Source organism: Tamandua tetradactyla, chromosome 21 (assembly GCF_023851605.1).
Source record: "Tamandua tetradactyla isolate mTamTet1 chromosome 21, mTamTet1.pri, whole genome shotgun sequence".
NCBI lineage: Eukaryota > Metazoa > Chordata > Mammalia > Pilosa > Myrmecophagidae > Tamandua > Tamandua tetradactyla.
The window spans coordinates 28,413,227-28,433,206 of NC_135347.1; the positions used below are offsets into that span (position 1 = coordinate 28,413,227).

Genomic DNA, 19,980 nt, shown 5'->3' on the forward strand with positions numbered 1-19,980 from the left:
CAGCATGGTACTGGCACAAAGACAAACATTGAATTGAGAGTGCAGAAATCGACCACCAAAGCTATGGTCAAATGATTTTTGACAAGGCCCCCAAATCCTCTGAATTGGGACAAAGTAGTTTTTTCAATAGTTGGGCATGGAAGAACTCGATATCAATAGCCAAGAGAATGAAAGAGGACCCCTGTCTTACACCCTACACAAAAATTAACTCAAAGTGGATCAAATAGCTAAATATGAGAACTAGCACCATAGAGCTTCTAGAAGAAAATGTAGGGAAACATCTTCAAGGCCTAGTAATAGAAGGTAGCTTCCTAAACTTTACAACCAAAGCAACAAAAGGAAAAAAATAGATAAATGGGAACTCCTTAAAATTAGATGCTTCTGCACCTTGGAAGACTTTGTCAAAAAGATGAAGAGGCAGCCAACTCAATGGGAGAAAATATTTGGAAATCACATATTGTACGAAGGTTTGATATCCTGTATATACAAAGAAATCATACAATTCACAACAAAAGAACAAACAACCCAATTATAAAATGGGCTAAAGATATGAATAGGCATTTTTTTTTCTGAAAAGCAAATATAGATATCTCAAAAGCACATGAAGAGATGCTCATTTTCACTGGTTATAAGGGAAATGCAGTTCAAGACTACAATGAGATGACCACCTCACATCTATACAAATGGCTGCTATTAAACAAACAGGAAACTATAAATGTTGGAAAGGATGTGGAGAAATTGGGACATATGCACTGCTTGTGGGAATGTATAATGGTGCAGCCACAATAGAAGACTGTTTGACAGTTCCTTACAAAACTAAATATCGAGTTGCACTATGACCCAGCAATAGCACTACCTGCTATATACCTAGAAGAGCTGGAAGCAATGACATAAACAGACATTTGCACACTGATGTTCAAAGCAGCATTATTCACAATCACCAAAGGACAGAAACAAACCAAATGCTCATCAACAGAGGAGTAGATCAACAAAATATTGTATATACATACAATGGATATTATGCAGCAGTAAGTCTAAACGATGTCCTGAAGCACATGACAAGATGTATGAGCCTTGAGAACATAATACTGAGTGAAATAATCCAGACTGGTCATAAGAGTCTTTTTATGACCAGCATAAAGGTATAATCAGAGGCTTATAATACAGAAGATAGCGGACTTAGAAATACATAGAATCTAGAGATGAGTGACTGATTAACTGATGAAGTTGAACTCCAGTGTAAGGGAATAGATAGAAGTGAAGGTGGTTCTCTAGTGGGTCTAGAAGTAATATTACCATATTGAAGATGACCAAGATTGAAAGGGGTTGTATAGTTCTACGTGTCCCATGATTAACCCTAGAAATATGAATTAGGTCTTGCAAGAATTACTTCAAAGATATGATTCATGTAGAAAGAGTGTTTAAGTCTAGGGTACAGGGGTAAAACTGCTTGTTCAAAAGTAAACCATCAGCACTACCACAGCAACAGCAAAGGTAAATAATAGGGGAGGGACAAGAATTAAGAGGAGGTTTAGATTTCCTATTTGGCGAGGTGTGTTTATTGGTTTTCTTTCTTTTGGGAATGATGAAATGATCTAAAATTGAGAATCGTGACGGACTGTGGACTTTGGGCACTATGCATGATGCCTGATGAATGCAGGTGGCTAAAGGATGCACTGACTGAGAAGTAGATTGGTGAACGATGGTATATGGTATGAACGAATGTTGTGCTGCTACAAAAAGGAACAAAGTATGAGACATGCAATGATGTGAATGAACATGTGGGACATTTGGTGAGGCAAAATAAGCTAGAAACAAAAGAACAATAGTGGTATGATCTCCTTTAGAAAATGCTTATAAGAAAACAGGGGCCTAGATTGTAAGCTTTTATAGCAGACACACACACATACACACACACATATATATATATATAATCTGATATTTAGAGATAAGAACAAAACCAATCAGGTTGGGGTTAAAGTAATTCATACTTACAGGGGTAAGGAAGACAGTGTCTATATTTTAGAACCACATGTTCTTTTAGACCAAGGGAAGAAAGCTTTATTTGGTCTAGAACTGAAATTTTCTGTAGCACATAATCTAACTCAACCTATCTGTGTAGCTCATTTGAACAATTAAAACACAGAGAGCCCAGTATAAGAAAGAGGTCCTTTAATCATGTATAGATAATTGTAATACCTGAATACATCCAGGAATATATTAAGCAGATAATCAAAAAGTGTCGGCAAAGTCCCTTGAGGGATGGGAGAAAGAATATGGAACTATTAAACTTTACCATCAGGGAATCTCCTGATACCACGTCAAACTTTAGGGACACCCAAATTAATAGGCCATGTCCTTGATCCTGAGGCTTACTCTTGTGACGCTTATGTAGGTAGTGGAGAAGCAGCTTAGACTACCTATAGACATGCCTAAGAGTTACTTCTATAGGACCTCTTTTGTTACTCAGATGTGGCCTCACTCTCTATAAGCCCAACTCTGCAAGTGAAATCAATGCCCTCCCCACTATGTGGGACAACACCCAGAGGTGAAAGCCTCCCTGATGATGTGGAAGATGACTCCCAGGCATGAATCCAGACCTGGGATCAACAATTCCATTCTGACTAAAAGGGGGAAAAGAAGTGTAGTTAATAAAGTGCCAGTGGCATAGAGAGTTCAAATAGAGTCAAGAAGCTACTCTGGAGGTTGTTCTTGCACAAGCTTCAGTTAGACCTTGCTACCCATCATAATCTGCCAAATCCCAACAGGACCATTCCAGCCAATCCTAAAGAACACCTAGGGTAACATATAAGATTCCACAAAAGTTCCATGCACTAGAGTATCTTTTCAGAAACCTACAACTTCCACATGGATCCCTGGTCCAGAGAAGTCCTGAAACCTAGCCTCTCCAGAACATCAGATAGTCCATCTCACTACCCCATATTAGTGACAGAGCCTTCCAATATGAAAAAGTTAGAATGGCCATAGTCCAAACACCCCTAAAGAGAGGGATGGAAAAATCAAAGGTAATGGTGGAGTTATACAGTGAAGACAGGATTTAACAAATGAATATGAATGCTGAATCATTAAATTGATATCTCTTTGAGTCTCTAGTGTCTTACAGCAGCTTGAAGTAAAAACCTAAAATTGTAGAATTGCAACACATATCAAATTCTGAAATATGTTCTACAAGTAATTGTAGTGCTGTGCTTTGAAATTTATTGCTTTTTTGTATATATGTTATTTTTCACAAAAAGAAGGAAAAAAGTCAATTGTGATGATAAAACAATATTTAAGCCTTCTAACCTCCTATATCCTGGAGCAGCTAGAAGGAAAAATCTGAGAGGATAGTATGGTAGCCCATGATAAACCCTGGGATCTGTCGTGTAGCTACTTCTTGATGAGTGCTTTGAAAACTATTGTTTTTTTATTTCTTTGCTTTGTATATATGTTATACAATACAAAAAAAAAGTTAAAAAAGAATAAACAAATAGATCAGTGGCACAGAAATAGTTTATTCCTCAGTTAAGGTCTCCTGATTCGAGGAAAAGGTAACAAATACAGTGATGTTGGGTCAGTTAGATATCCCTATTTAAAAAGGTGATTCTTGACCTCTTCTTACCCGGATACACAAATATCAAATCCAGATGAATTATAGATCTAAAAGTGAATGGTAAAACAATAAAACTTTTAGAATAAGTCACAGGGAAATAAATTCATGACCTTGGAGAAGACAAAGAGTTTTGAAATGTGAAGTAAATCACTAACCATAAAAGAAAAAAAGAGAGACGTGGCATTGCATTAAAATTAAGAACTCTGGTCATCAAATGGCAGCATAAAGTGTGAAAATTCAAGCTGCACAATATTTTCAATACAAATTTCCTACAAGAGACTGGTACACAGAATTGTAAAAGAATCTGGCAATCAATAAGAAAAGGGAAGATAACCCAATAAAAAATGGACGATAGACTTAAACACTCCACAAAAGATCAAATCAGATGGCAAATATTTATATGAAAATGTGCTCATCTTCGTTAGTTTTCAAGGAAATGAATATTACAATCACAGAATGACCAAAATGAAAAAGACATATATTGTCATGAATGTGAAGTAATTGGCATTTTACCGACTACTCATAAGATTGTAAATTGATTGAGCCATTTTGTAAATCTGTTTTGTAAATACAAAATATGGATACATTTCTCAAATGTCATATTTAACAAAAGAAGCCATAATGTATGAATAGTTTGTGACTCATTTTGTATGAAGTTGTAGGAGTTCATGAAAGAACTTTTGGGCTTCTGGTAATGTTCACATGTGACAAGGATGGTGGTTACATAGGAATATTCATTTTGTCAAAATTCATCAATATGTACATTTATGATATGTGTACTTTTCTGTACATCAATAAAATATTTACATTTAAAAGTTGATTGGAAGTTCTGTACATTTGTTGAATTTTCAACTTTTTTTTCATTTTAGGGTGCATTTTCAAGCACCAGCTATTCAGGGGTTGAACTCCCAGTGTCCAGTTGTTTTCTACAACTTTCCTTTTGAGATGGAGTTTGCTCAGTCAGGATTCCTACAGTCTACTACCCAGGGCAATGAGCCTTACATCCAGTATTTTCTCAGCTGATTTGGGAAATGCATCAAGGGTTATCAATTTTCTGTTCACAGATGTGCCTGATTTCCACATATCTACAGTCCGTAGATTATTTGGATATCCTTAGTTTTAACCTAATTCCCTTTTTCTGTCCCAGGATATCACATTATATTTAGCTATCATGTCTCCTTAGGCTGCAATTTCAGTTTTTCCTTGTTTTTGGAGTAGGTCAGTCATTTTATAGAATGTCCCTCTATTGAGCATGGTCTGATTTGTTTCTCTTGATAAGTCTGGGGTTATGAAATTCTAGAAAAAAGTGCCATTTTCATCACATTGTATCAAGGACACATACTATCAACATAACTTATCACTGTTGAATTTGAACTTGATCACCTGTCTGAGGTAGTATTTGTCAGCTCTCATACTCATTGTCTTTCAGCTGCTCATTTTGCTTATTCTTGTTTCATTCTTTTTTTTTATTACATACTGTGTGAATAATTTATATCTTTCTTCCGATGTATTAATTCACTCTTTGAAGGTGTGTAGTCTTAAGATTACCCTGGAATTTTTTAGTTTTTTAAAATTATAATTTTTAATATCCATGTTTCTCACTTGTTTTTTTGCATCTACCTGTTCATGTTTCATTCTTTCCTGTTAGTATTTCTTCATCATTTTTATAGAAATTGCACTTGCACTTAATTTTTAAGCATTCTAAAATTGGTTATTTTAAAGTCTTTGCAAACGCTTCTGTGAAAAAAATTAATCTGGTGTAAATGGAATTTTTTTGTTATTATCTTACATTTCCCTTTTCTTCCTATTTAAATATTATCATTGCTAGAGTTTGGCACAGAGGGAATTTTATTTATGTATGAACTTATTGTGTTGAGCATTTTCTAGTTATATTGTTCTTCCTCTTCCTCCTTTTCCTTCTAGTACTTGCTTCTTTCTAACCCTTAGATTCAAATAGATAACCAAGTCTTACGTGGCTGTCTGGAGTCTCACTTCATTGTGAAATTGTTCATACTGCACATCCATTCACAGAACGAATGATAGTACATACCCATTCACAGTACCAATAGGTGACTTGGTTAAATTCTTATAACAAATCTCTGTTAACTCTTGTTGCTGTGAATATGTCTCTTACTGGAAGCCATAAATCCAGGTAACTAGTCGACATTAACTCTCAATAAGACCGTTCTCATCTTATTTTTTTATTGTTGGTTTGTATGTTTGTTTGTTCTTGATGTTTTTATTTTTGCATGGATGAATTTCCTGGCTTTCTTAGGCCCCATCACTACCTAGAACCAAAACTTCATCACCACCTCCCTAGAATCCAGTGATTTTATGGCTTAAGCCCCATTCACAGGTTTGTCGTTCTCTTAAGGATCATGTTTGTCAAGATGCTTATTTTCTAACTGATTCTTTTCCCCCTTCTTCTCTATTTTAGGACTTGTTTTACTTCCAGGAGGTGCACTTGGCCAGTTTCTGGGAGGAGCAATTATTTATGTGTTAGAACTGACTTGTAAAGGCATTATGAAATTTATAATGATTACATCTATTATATCAAATATCCTGCTTGTGTTTGTAATTTTTATTCGCTGCAGTTCAGTGCAATTTGCTGGGATCACTGAAGATTATGAAGGGTAAATGTAATTTAATATATTCAATTTTTAGGTCACAACTCAATATATGTTTTACCCAGTCAATTAATAATTATTTATTCAGTAACCTTTGTGTGTTCACATCATTCTTAAAATTATTGTACATATAAAATATATATAAAGGATAAGCTCATCTTTCATGTTAGGGATCCAAATATTATAATGATATCTTGGGATATGACTGGCCATGTGTGCTGGTTTGAATCTGTGGTATATCCCAGAAAAACCAAGTTCCTTAATCCTCACTCAATATTGCTAGGTGGAACCTTTTTGATTGTTTCCATGGAGCTGTGACCCACCCAGTTGTGATGATAACTTCTGATTAGATGGTTTCCATGGAGCTGGGTCTCTACCTGTTCAAGGTGTGGTTGCTTACTGGAGCCCTTTAAGAGGGAAAAAAGTTTTAGAACCTGCATAGTCAGAGGCCTTTGGAGATAAAGAAGGCAAACTTCATCTGAGGGAGTGCCATGAAGCAAGAAGCCAGAAGAGAAAGCTAGCAGATGTGGCCATGTAAACCCTTCCAGCTGAGAGAGAAACCCTGACTTCATCAGCCTTTCTTGACCAAAGGTAACCTCTTATTGATGCCTTAATTTGCAGATTGTCATTGCCTTGTCTTAATTTGGACATTTTCAAGGCCTTACAACTGTAAACTTGCAACTCAATAAATTCCCCTTTTAAAGGTCATTCTGTTTCTAGTATGTCACATCCTGGCAGCTTCCAAACTAGAACACCATGCATTTATAAAATATTAAAGAGCAAAATACATTGATATGATTCAAAGTCTAGAAATAGAATTCATTGTTTGAGTGGGCAGCAACTAGGAGACAGTATTACTTCTGTGCACAAAGCCAAATTTGCCTTGTGTTCCTTAACTGGTATGTCTTCCCTCTTATAGATACCAGAGAATAGAACTGAAGTACTTGTGAAAATATGCACCAAAATGTCCCTTTAAAACTAAACATGCAAAAATTCAAAGGACTGGGCAGAGCCTGATATTAAAAATGGGAACAGAACTGAAATTGGAAACCAAAGACTTAGTAAATGAGATAAATACAAAGAATAAAATTTCTACCTCCTAATGAAATTGGTTTATCAAAGACTGAAAAGCTGAACAATTTTTTTTTTAATTCTTTAAATGCATGAGAGAGTTGTTTAGGCATTGGGAATTGAAAGGTAAAAATTCATGAAAAGGGCATAACTGGCAGAGAAATGGTGATCTTCTGTAACTACTTTCTCCTTGAAGGAATTTGCTGATTCTGGGAATTGGCAAAAAATTGAGAATTTTGACAAAGGGTCTGTAAGAAGAGCATTATCTAAGAGGAAGAGAAACCAGCACAAATTTTTGATAGATTTGTAAGCCTGAAGAAATAAATTTTAGGGCTCAAGGAGCTAGGATATCAGATTAGGGAGAGGCAGATAATGAGGTAATACTCCATTGGGTTTTCACCCAATACATTTGTTGAGAACCTGTCAGGAAGATTGAATTAAAAAATAGTACTAGGAAATTTGGCTATCCAATAGGAAAAACAATGGAATCCTACATAATATCACATGCAAAATTTCTATTCCTTCTTATAAAAGATTGAAATGTGGAAAACAAACCCTTATATGTCTAGAAACAGAGGAAAATAGTCTTTTGACATTGGTGTAAGACAGGTTTTGTTAAGGAGACACAGAATGCTCAAATGATAAGTGGAAAGATTGATATATTTGCTTACATTAAAATTACATTATGATATGATATAATGTACACTATATTCAGAAGAATGCTTAACTGGATGGAAGAGCACAGAAAGGGATGGTGAGATGTACACAGGAATTTCTATTCAAGAGTTAAGAAAAGCAGAAAGTGGATATATGTGTTTCTTATTTTATATCCTTTTCTGAATGCTTTGCATTATTTCATAATTAAAAAAACATAGCTAATATGAGGGAGGTATAATATTATATTTGGTTTAGTTGTAATCGACAGCAGAAAAAGATTGATTGAGCAGTAAACAGAACTTTATATATCTCTCATTTCACTTCATCAGATATGCTAACTATATATGTATAGTTGCAGTCCTTAAAGGAGGGGAAAAATATTTGAGGGAAAGAAAAATAGTTGAAGAAATAATGGAAGAACAATAATGCAAGAATAACCTATAGACTTAAAAATCCCAGCAAATCTTCAGCAAAAGAAATATGAAGAAAGTTGCACCATGTGGCATCATAATTAAATTGCTCAAGACAAATGATATAGAGAAAGTTCTTAGAATCAGAAAGTGGCTTGAAAAATACTATGTTAAAAGGACCAAAGATAAAGAAAACAGCATTTTTTAAAAATCAGAAACAATGCAGGTAAGAAAACAGTGGACCAGTATTTTTTTAAAAAACTGAAAGTAAATAAAATGCCAAACTAAAATTTTATTGGCAGCCATAATATCTATCAAGAATGAAGGAGATATAATTTTAGTCATAAAAATCTTAATTTTTATCACTGGTAGATCATGAAGTATTAAAGGAAGTCTTTCAGGCAGAAGTAAAATGATAGCAGATGAAAATGTGGATCTAAACTAAGGAAAGAAGAGCAATGAAAATGGTAACCACATGGTTAATATGTTTCTCTTATTATTCAGATTTCTTTAAAACAACATAATATGGTGATTACATAAAGTGATATATCACATGTTGGTAAACTGTAATATGTTAAAATATATATATTACATGCAAATGTTCTAAAAAATGCTCATGTTATATACTAGGTGATGATATTGTGAGCCATTGATTGTACATCATATATGGAATGTTTGTATGTTAAGAATGTTTATGTTTGTATGTTGTTTTGTTTTGTCAATAAAAATAACAAATAAAGAAATAAAATATTTCTTTATTTTTTATTTTTATTAACATGTTCAATACAACCACAATCAAAATCCTATCAGGTTTCCCTTTTAAAAATTGGCAAAATTTTTAAATTATAAAAATGCAAGTATCTAGACATGTTCAAACAATTCTGAAGGAGAACAAAAGTGGAGGACTAACACTATCTGATTTTAAGTCTTATTATAAAGCTACAGTAATCAAGAAACTATGGTATTGGTATAAATGTAGCCAAGTAGTCTAGAAATAGATGAACACATATATGGCTAACTTATTTTTCACAGGTACATATGCAATTTAGTAGAAAATATGTAGTCATTTTGACAAATAATACTGGGAATAATTAGACATGCATATGCAAACAAGAGAACTTTAATCCGTACCCCGCACCATTTACAAAAATTAACTCTAAATGGATGGTGGACATAAATGTGAACTATAAAACTCTAAGAATATAGTAGAAAATCTTTGTGACCTTGGATAAGCAAAGATTTCTTAGATATGGTACCAAATGCATGATTCATAAGAGAAGTAAATTGCTAAATTGGACTTCATCAAAATTCCTCACTTCCATTCTTTAAAAGACTCTTTGAAGAGAATGAACAAGCTTGGAGAAGATACTTGAAAATCATATATCTAATGAAGGACTTGTTTCCAGAAAATGTAAAGAATTTTCAAAACAGTAAGAAAACAAAAAATCCAACTCAAAAGTTGATAAAATATTTGAACAGACATTTCTGCAAGTAACATATACACATGACAAATAAACACATGGATGGGCATCTCAACATCATTTGTCATAATGCATATTAAAAACCACAATTTGAAACCACTCAACTCTATTACAATGTCTAAAATTGAAACGATTGACCATACCAAGTATTGACAAAGAATGTGGACCAACTGGAACGCTCATACACTGCCACAAGGAATAGACTTTGGAAAACTGTTTGACAGTTCCTCTAAAATTTAAGTAACCTCTTACCATATGATCTGAGCATTCTATTCCTTGATAGTTCTCTAAGCAATGTAAAAATAAGACTATACAAAGATCATACAAATACCAGCTGCATGAAGGAAGCCAGGCAATGAAAGTGTACATACTGTATGATTCCATTTTCATATAATGTTAGGAAATTCAAGCTAATAAATACGAATAGAAAATAGATCAGTGGTTGCCAAGAGATAGAGAACTTACAAAGGAACATGAGAAAATTGTAAGGGTGATGATTATGCTCATTACTTTGAATGTGGTGATTATCTCACAAGGGTACACATATATCAAAAAGTTTCAAATTATATACTTCAGATATGTCACTTATACCTCAATACAGCTGTTAAAAAGATATTAATTGGGGCAGGCCACGGTGGCTCCGTGGCAGAGTTCCCACCTGCCATGCCAGAGACCGGGCTCGATTCCAGATGCCTACCCATGCAAAAAAAAAAAAAAAAAAAAAAAGATATCAGTTCAAGTACCTTTTTATGGATGTCAATGATATATTCATGTATATCAGTGATATTAAAATTGAATTCAATCTGTTTTTCACAGAACAGGACAGTTGGGAAACCTGACAGCTCCTTGTAATTCTGGATGTGGATGTTCACCTTCATTTTATTCTTCAGTATGTGGAAGAGATAGAATTGAATATCTTTCTCCCTGCTTTGCAGGTTGTAAAAATTCAAAAACATTGAAAAGTCATAAGGTAACTTTTTAAAAATATTTCTTTCCCTTCAGCAAGATGTTTAACTTGTAAGTAGTAGTACTATTTTACTCCTATGTCATTGTATAGGGTTTTTTCTCTTAAATTTTCTTTTTCTTTTAAAGACAATGAAAGAGAACATTTATTTTATATTGCCAGAGTACCAAGGGCTTATGGGAACAGGAAATAGAAAAGGAGATACTCTCCTACATTAGAACATCCCTCCAAACTCTAACTTTATGGTTTTAAAGCAGTGGGTGACTAGTTTTTATCTCTTACTGTAGCAAAATTGAAAAAATTGATTTTTGAAAGACACAGCCTAAGAGTGTATTTTATCTTCCTTTTATGTTGTTTATCTTAGTTCTATCCTTAGATCACCTAATCCCCCAAAACTTTGAATCATACTTTTTGTTGCACCTATGGGCTGTGCAAAACTATCCTTGTGGTCACTTTTCACTCAGTTTTTCCTTCTACTGAGGAATTCAAATTGTCTACTTCATGCCTTCTTTCCTCTATTCCTGATTCACATTAACCCAGATGTGGAAATCATTCCTTTTATTGTTTGCCAGAAATCACCATACATAAAAAGACTTTATGAATATATCAAACTTTCTAGAAGTTAAGAGTTAGAGAAGCTTTATATGGCAGCAATATAAATGATTTGAAATTGAATATATATTACCCCTGTTTCTCCTTCTACGTTTACATGAATTTATACTCATTTTAAAACTTACCTATTTGATCATCTTTTGGGCCAATACCATCAGAAACCCTCACTTTCTTGGGTCTTCTACCACCTTCCAGACTCTCTTTTTCTTATTTGTTCATGCAGAAAAATTGTTTGACTCTAGGTTTAGTCTTTATATCCAAATTTGCATAAATAAACTTTCCGCAAAACAATGGAGTATTTACTCCAGCCTCTATCTTTTAAGGGGCGTAGAAGTATTGACCCAGATGTTAAAAAAAAAAAAAAAAAAAACCCTTGGTTTCCCCTCTGTAATTCATAGAAATTATATCAGCTTCCTTAGAACATAATACAGTCCTTTATTAGTTATGCACCCACATAACAATTATTTCCTTGTCACACAAAGATTGTTTCATTATAAGGAATCGGCATACTTGATCAACTTTTAGTTCCTCATGATAACTTTTTCACTGGCCTATAATATATTAATGTGCCCAGATTTTTATTGAACAATGACATTAAAAAGTTTTAAATCTTTCTTCTGTGATATATCTTAAAGAATGTTTAAAATATTTAAAGTATTTTACTGAGAAAAGTTTAATAGAAAGGTGTAATATATTAATTACAATCTTAAATTTATTAACTCATGGGAAATTTTGCTTTATCTATTATAAACCTATTTCATATCTCACATTTTATTTTGAAATAAGTAAGGGAATTTTTAAATGCTCACCTTGTCACTACGGTAGAAAGCCTGTTGATCCCTTGGTATATTCAAGAGTTAAAGGCCATCTACTATGAAGGCTGACTGCTTTTCATTCCTCGGGAATCTCTTTTAGGTACTCCATTTATATTTCATAAAACTACTTATAATTTTTTTGTATTTCTCTAAGTGATAATTGATTAATAATTATTAATGATGATGGAAGTAATTATCAAAATAATAATTCAAATTTCGTGGGTAGCATTTGATACCTAATAAAAATTGACAAAATAACTTTTTCACTACTCTGTGACAGGGGCCTACTTTTCACAAAAGCTGAGAGGAAACAGAATGAAACAAAACAACACACACATACACACACACACACACAGACAAATATGAATCTTGTCCCTGCATGATTCACTTCTTACAAATCTTATTTTCCTTTCACAATTTACCTAATTTCATTTATTTTAGGGCTTCAGCTAGTTACTTTTCTATGGATTTTTGTTTTTACAGAGATTTAGTTGTAATCAGCAGGAGGGATAGTTTGGGATGACTTATATGGCCATGCCAGAAAAGGACATCTCACTGATTATTTTTATTGGTATATATTATTCATAATTCTATTAAAATGATGATGCGATGATATCTTGACTTTTTAATCTCTGTTCTTTATTGGAAAATTTGCAAGATGCCTTCAGTCTGAAGAAGCTCTTGCATATTTTAAAATGTATTTTTAAAATAATTTTACTTATAACCATTCCATATTTATCAAACATACATCCTGACTCCCCCCACCTCATCCCCTGGAAACATCTAATCTTTCTATCTCTTCTTTCCATCTATTTACTATTTCTAATTATCTCTTATATGTGAAATATTTCATCTATCCTTATGTGTCTTGCTTGTTTAACTGAGCATAATGCTTTCAGTGATCCATTTTGCAGCATATCTTAGAACTTCATTCTTTCTTGTGGCCAGATAGTATCCCATTGTGTATATATACCACAATTGTTCTCCATTAACTTGATAATGGACAATTGGCTTGTTTCTACCTTTCGGTTATTATGAGTAATGCTGCTATAAACATTGGTATATAAGTATCATTTTGTGACCCTGTTTTCCTTTGTTTGAAAATATGCTTAGAAGTGGTATGCCAGGTGTGTCAGTTTGAAAATGTTATGTGCTCCCAAGAAAGCCATGTTCTTTAATCCTTATTCAATATTGTAGTGTAGAAACCCTTTTGATTAGATCATCTCCACTGAGATGTGGCACTCCCAGTTATGGGTGTGACCTTTTGATGAGGTTATCTCCACAAAGATGTGGCATGCCCAATTGTGGGTGTGGCCTTTTGATTAGATGGAGCTGTGACTCCACTCAATTCAGAGTGGGCTCTTGGAGCAGCTAAGTAAAGGCCACATACACTTAGAGAGGAAACCAGTGGTATCAGAAGCTTGAAGCAATGGAAGCAGGAACGAGGACCAGCAGATATCAGCCACATGCCTTTCCAGATGACCCTTCCTTGAGCCAAGGTATCTTTCTCTGGATGCCTTAGTTTGGACATTTTCTCGGCACTGAACTGTAAACTTGTAACTTATTAAATTCCCTTTTTAAAAGCCATTCCATTTCTGGTATATTACTTTCCAGCAGCATTAGTAAACTAATTCACAAGGCCATATATTAAGTTTAAGTCTATGTTTTACTTGTTGAGAAACTACCATAATATTTTCCACAGTGACTTCATAATTTTACATTCCCACCAACAATATAGTAGAGTTCCAATTTATTCACATCCTCTACAACTCTTGCTATATTCCATTGTTTAATAGTCATCCTTATAGGTGTAAAGTAGCATCTCATTTTGGTTTAGAGTTGCATTTCCCTAATGACTAATAATGTCAAAGATCTTTCCATGTGCTTATTGGCCATTTGTATATCTTTTTTGAAAAAATGTGTATTCTAGTCCCCTCCCATTTTTTAATGAGGTTGTCCTTTTGTATTGTAAAAGTTTCTTCTATATTCTGAATATTAAGCCCTTATGTGTATATGGTTTATTATTATTTTCTCTCATAGTGTGTGTTGTCTTTTTACTTTCTTGATAATGTCCTTTGGGGCACAAAAATTTTTAATTTTGATGAAGTTGAATTTATCCATCACTTCTTTTGTTGCTCATGTTATATCTATGGTGTTATATCTATGAATCCATGGCCAAATCCCAAGTTATGAAGAATTACTCCTATGTTATTATTTAAGGGTTTTAGAGTTTTAGCTCTGGAGTTTTTTTTTTTTTTTTTTTTTTTTTTTTTTTTTTTTTTAATGGAAGGAAAGACAGAGAAGGAAGGAAGGGAGGAAGAAAGGGAAACATTTTTAAACATTTTCTTGTTTTATTATATTTTGTTTGTTTGTTTGTTTGTTACATGGGCTGGGGCCGGGAATCGAACCGGGGTCCTCCGGCACAGCAGGCAAGCACTCTTGCCCGCTGAGCCACCGCGGCCCACCCAGCTCTGGAGTTTTGACATCCAGTTTTAGCAACACCATTTGTTGAAGTAACTTTTCTTTCCCTATTTAATGGACTTAGTATCCTTACTGAATATTATTTGGCCATAGATATATGGATATATTTCTGGGTTTTCAGTTCTATTTCATTGGGATATATGTCTGTCATTATAGCAGTACCACACTATTTTGATTATTGTAACTTTATAGCACAATTTTTAATGGGGAAATGTTAGTCCTTCAACTTTATTCTTTCTTTTCAAAACTGTTTTGGGTATTCAGGGCCCCTTGCAGTTTCATATGAGTTTGAAGTTCATCTTTTCCACTTCTGCAAAAAAAAAGGCTGCTGGAATTTTGACAGGATTGCATTGAATTTGTAGATCACCTTGGGCAATATTTTTTAATTTATTGAGACTTCTCATGTGCCGTAACAAATGTTCTATCCTGGCGGATGATCCATGTGTGCGTGAGAAGAATGTGTACTCTGCTATTATTGGATGAAGTTACCTATATATGTCTGTCAGCTCTAGTTGGTTTACAGTGTTGTTCAGGTACTCTGTTTCCTTGTTGATCTTCTATACAGATGTTCTATCCAGTACTGAAAGTGATATATTGGAATTTCCATCTGTTATTTTAGAATCGTTTATTTTTCCCTTCAATTCTGTCAATGTTTATTTCAGGTATTTTGGTCACTGTTGCTTGGCACATATATGTTTACAATCTGTCCTTCTGTGCTGCTTGTTAAATTTTTTTATTTAAAGTCTATTTTGTCTGATATTTGAAGAGTCTCCTCAGCTCTCATTTGATTACTATTTGCATGGTTTTTGTTTCTTACATACTTTCATTTTCAACCCATTTGTGTCTTTGGATCTTTGTTAGTTTACAAGCTGCTGGAATGCAGTATACCAGAAATGGAATGGCTTTAATAAGGCAAATTTAATGAGTTGCAAGTTTACAGTTCTAAGGAAGTGGAAGTGTCCAAATTAAAGTAACAACAAAGGTTACCTTCACTCAAGAAAGAATGATGGGTCTGAAGCACATCTGTCAGCTGGGTAGTGCTGTGGCTGGCATCTGCTGGTCCCTTGCTCCTGGGCTCCATTGCTTTCAGCCTCTCTTCCTGAGGGTGGTCCTCACTTTACCTCTCCAGGGCTGGCTTTCATCTCCTGACTTCCCTTGGTTCTCTCCAGATTCTGGCTTACTTAACATCTGATAGCAATGTCTGCTGGACTTCAAGCATCTCCAAGCATCCATTTTCTGTTCTCCACATGTCCACAGCTGTGAAGTTTCTGTCAGCACTGAGGTTTCTGTTATTTCTAAATTTCTCAAAAATACTTCCTCTTTCAAAAGATCCCAGTAAACTAATCAAGACCCACCTGGAATGTTTGGAGTCACATCTCCATCTATTCTAAAGGTCACTTCCACAATTTGGTATGTCACATCTCCATGGAGATAATCTTGTTTTTTTGTATCCTTTATGGCAGGGTCACATTTCACTATTTTTCCATGTGAGTATCCCATTATTGCAACACTATTTGTTGAATTTTTACTTGTTTGTTTTCCATGTTTATTTTGCTTGTTTGCTTGTTTGTTGAGAAGTGCATGGACCAGTTATAGAACCTGGGTCTCCCGCATGGCAGGCAAGAATTCTACCACTGAACTACCCTTGCACTCCCCACCCCCACCCCCACCATGGAGATAATTTAATTTAATGGAAAGTTTCCAACCTACAGTACTGAATCAGGATTAAAATAAATGGCTGCTCCTGCAAGATTGGATCAGGATTAAACATAGCTTCTCTGGAGTACATAATACTTTGAAACTGGCACAGGGTCTAATATTAGTATCCTGTAAACAGCACACAGCAAGGTCATGCTTCTTTAGCCATTTGGTCAACCTCTGCTTTTCAAATGGTGTTTAATCCATCTGCATTTAAAGTAATTAATAATGAGGAAGACTTCTGCCATTTTTCTAATTGTTTTGTAAATCATATATTTTTTTGATCCTCCTTTCCTCCATTACTACCTTCCTTTTGGTTTAGATGATCTTTTAAAATGAGCCTATGTGAATCACTTCTCATTTGCTCTTGTGTATATATTTAGATGTTTTCTTATAGCTACCATAGAGCCATCCTAAATCTATTATAATTCAATTTATATTGATACTAACTTAATTTCATCAGCCTGCAAATACATTTTTCTATATATTTCTGTCCTCCACCTTTTTGTTTTTCTTATTACAAATAACTTCTTTATAAATCGTGTGCCCAGTAACAATGGTCTGTGCATTACAAATGAAAAAATGCAATAATACTGACATCTAAATTTACTCATATAATTACGTAAATTGGAGGCCTTTGTTTCTTCATACAGCTTTCGGGTACTATCCAGTACCTTGCAGCATGACATTTCTGATAGAGGAGATCTACAGCAGGTTTAGTGCTTATCTTTTGTTTCTATGTAAATGCCTTAACTTCTTCCTCATTCCTGAAGGACAACACTGCTGGATATATTATTTTTGGATAACAGCTTTTTTCATCACTTTAGTTATATCCTCCTATTGCCTTCTAGCCTCCATAGTTTCTAAGGAGCTCTTATGCAATGTATTGCACGTCTATTGTTTTTCAAGATTCTGTTTTTGTCTTTGGCATTCAGCAGCTTGATTAGAACTGTTTGGGTTCATCCTGCTTGGTATTCATTGAACTTCTTGGATATGTACTCTCATATCTTTCATTATCTTTGAGAAGTTTTCAGCAATTATTTCTTCAAATACTTTTTTGACCCTTTATCCCCCTCTTCTCAGTTTTGGACTCCTATTTTGTACATATCTGTACCCTTGACAGTGTCCCATAGTCTCTCAGGTTCTGTTCATTTTTATTTTTATTTTTTATTTTTTCTCTTTGCTTCTCAGACTGGGCAATTTTGCTTTTGCCTTCTCCAACTATATCCCCCCATGATCTCAATTATCTACCTATTTGACCATAATTTTCTCTCTTTGCAGCACTCTAGTACCTGGATTCCATAATTCTTCAACTCTTCCAGAACCTAATATCTTGTGATTTAACCATCTGTTCCTGAAACCTTCTTCATATTTTCACTTCTCACTTTAATCATTTTAGATTCTATGGTCTACATCCTTTTATTTGCTTAATCTTTGTGTGTCCTCCCAGATCCATGTTACATACTTCCCTACCCTCCTTTTGCCCCAGGAGACTGACCTCTAGGATGAGGTCTTCTTTGCTCTCTGGCTACTGACTGGATTTAGATAATAAGGAGTCCTAGCAGGAAATAAGGATGGAAAGGGTGTGAGATGGTTTGAAACTGTTAAATACCCAGAAAAGTCATGTTCTTCTGATCCAATCTTGTGGGGGCAGACCTGTTGTTGAATAGGACCTTTTGATTAGGTTGTCTGTATGAAGATGTGACCCCACCATTCAAGGTGGGTCTTAATTAGCATGCTGGAATCCCTTAAGAAGCGAACATTCCAAAACATCTCCAAAAAAATGTTCCCTTTTTGGAGAAATCTCAGACACAGATGCTTGGAGATGCTAAGAGAGCTATTTGAAACCAGAAGCTTGGAGAAATGGACAGCAGGCATCACCATGAGCCTTCCCCTGTGACAGAGAAACGCTGTACTCAATCAGCCTTTCTTGGATGAAGGTATCCTCTTGTTGGTGTCTTTTTTTTTTTTTTTTTTCACATGGGCAGGCGCCGGGAATCAAACCAGGGTCCTCTAGCATCATAGGCAAGCATTTCTGCCTGCTGAATGGCCACCCTTGGTGGCCTGCCCTTGTTGGTGTCTTAATTTGCACATTTTCACAGTCTTAGAATTGTATCTTGTAACTTAATAAATTCGTTTTATAAAAGTCATCCATTTCTGGTATATTACATTCCAGCAGCTTTAGTAAACTGAAATACGGTGAAATTGTGTTTATTTCCGTGGCTTCTTCCCTGAACTAGGGGCTGCTGCCTCCCTTAACTGAGAATCATAATGCCTCTCAAAGTGGCCTTCTCCATAGAACTTTCTCCTTCTAGTAAACATTCCCTTCCAAGGACCTTTTCATAATTTGCTTTCAAAATAAATACTGAATTTGACCATTTCATCATTTCTTCTGATACCATCCTGGCCCCAAGCACCATCATTTTTCACATGGATTATTTTAATAGCCTTTTTTTTGTATGCTGTATGGCAGAGTCACATTTCATTCTTTTTCCATGTGAGTATCCCATTATTGCAGCACCGTTTGTTGAGTTTTTGCTTGTTTGTTTGCTTTCTTTCTTTCTTCGCTTGTTCTGTTTTGTTTTGAGAAGTGCATGGGCCAGGAATTGAACCTGGGTCTCCTGCATGGCAGGAATTCTACCACTGAACTACCCTTGCACCCCCTATCTTAATAGCTTTTAAATTGTTTTCTCTGTTTTCACCCTTGCCTTTATAGTCCAGGAGTTTCGATAGAGCAACCAAGCAGCCTTATACTGCTTATACTTAAATCTCTTCGATGGCTTCACATCATTCAAGAATAAAGCCCCAAGTCCTTAAATTGCTCTTGGAATTACCCACCATTTCCAGTATAATCTTCCTTCCTCTGTCACCACTCTGTTTTTATCTTCTTCCAGTCTCCTTCATGCTCACACTGCTCCAACCATACTATTCTAGCTTTTCTTTGAATTCATCAAGCAAGCTCCAGACTCAAGATTTTCCCAATTTGTGTTACTTTTTTTATTTTTTATTTTTTTAACATGGACAGGCACCAGGAATCGAACCCGGGTCCTCTGGCACCGCAGGCAAGCATTCCTGCCTGCTGAGCCACCGTGGCCCTGTGTTACTTTTTACTACCTGGAGCCCTCTTCTTCCACATGCCCAAATGGGTCACATCTTTACCTCAGATTTCTGCCAAATATCACATTATCTATCAGACATCCCCTGACCATGTGAAGTATATCTCTATACCTCCCTGACCTTTTTTTCTCCATACTGCTTGTCACCAAATACTACACTGAAAGTTCTGAAAATTTCTGGTCTCCCCCTAGTAAAAAATTTTCTACATGAGGCATAGGGATCTCTATTTATTCATACCTGTTCTTTTCCCAAAATTTAAGATGGTGTTTGGCTCATAAGTACTCAAAACATGTGATGGAATGAATGAATTGTCATTTCTTTTCTTTATTGCATTGTCAAATGTCCTGCAATTCCATCGTTCTGTCTCCAATTTCTCTAAATATAGCTTCCAAATCTACTACTCTATTTTTTTTTTTCAGGAGCTAATTTAGAAG

General features: G+C 34.9%; 1 protein-coding gene across 1 annotated transcript in view; it reads left to right on the forward strand.

Annotated features, from left to right (window-relative positions):
* The window catches only part of SLCO6A1 (solute carrier organic anion transporter family member 6A1), a 147,024-nt gene that overhangs the window by 95,754 nt on the left and 31,290 nt on the right, over positions 1-19,980 (forward strand). Inside the window, exons 8-9 of the mRNA XM_077139066.1 lie at positions 6,051-6,246; positions 10,676-10,829. Coding sequence (XP_076995181.1) covers positions 6,051-6,246; positions 10,676-10,829 — 350 coding nt within the window. The remainder of the gene's footprint in view (positions 1-6,050; positions 6,247-10,675; positions 10,830-19,980) is intronic.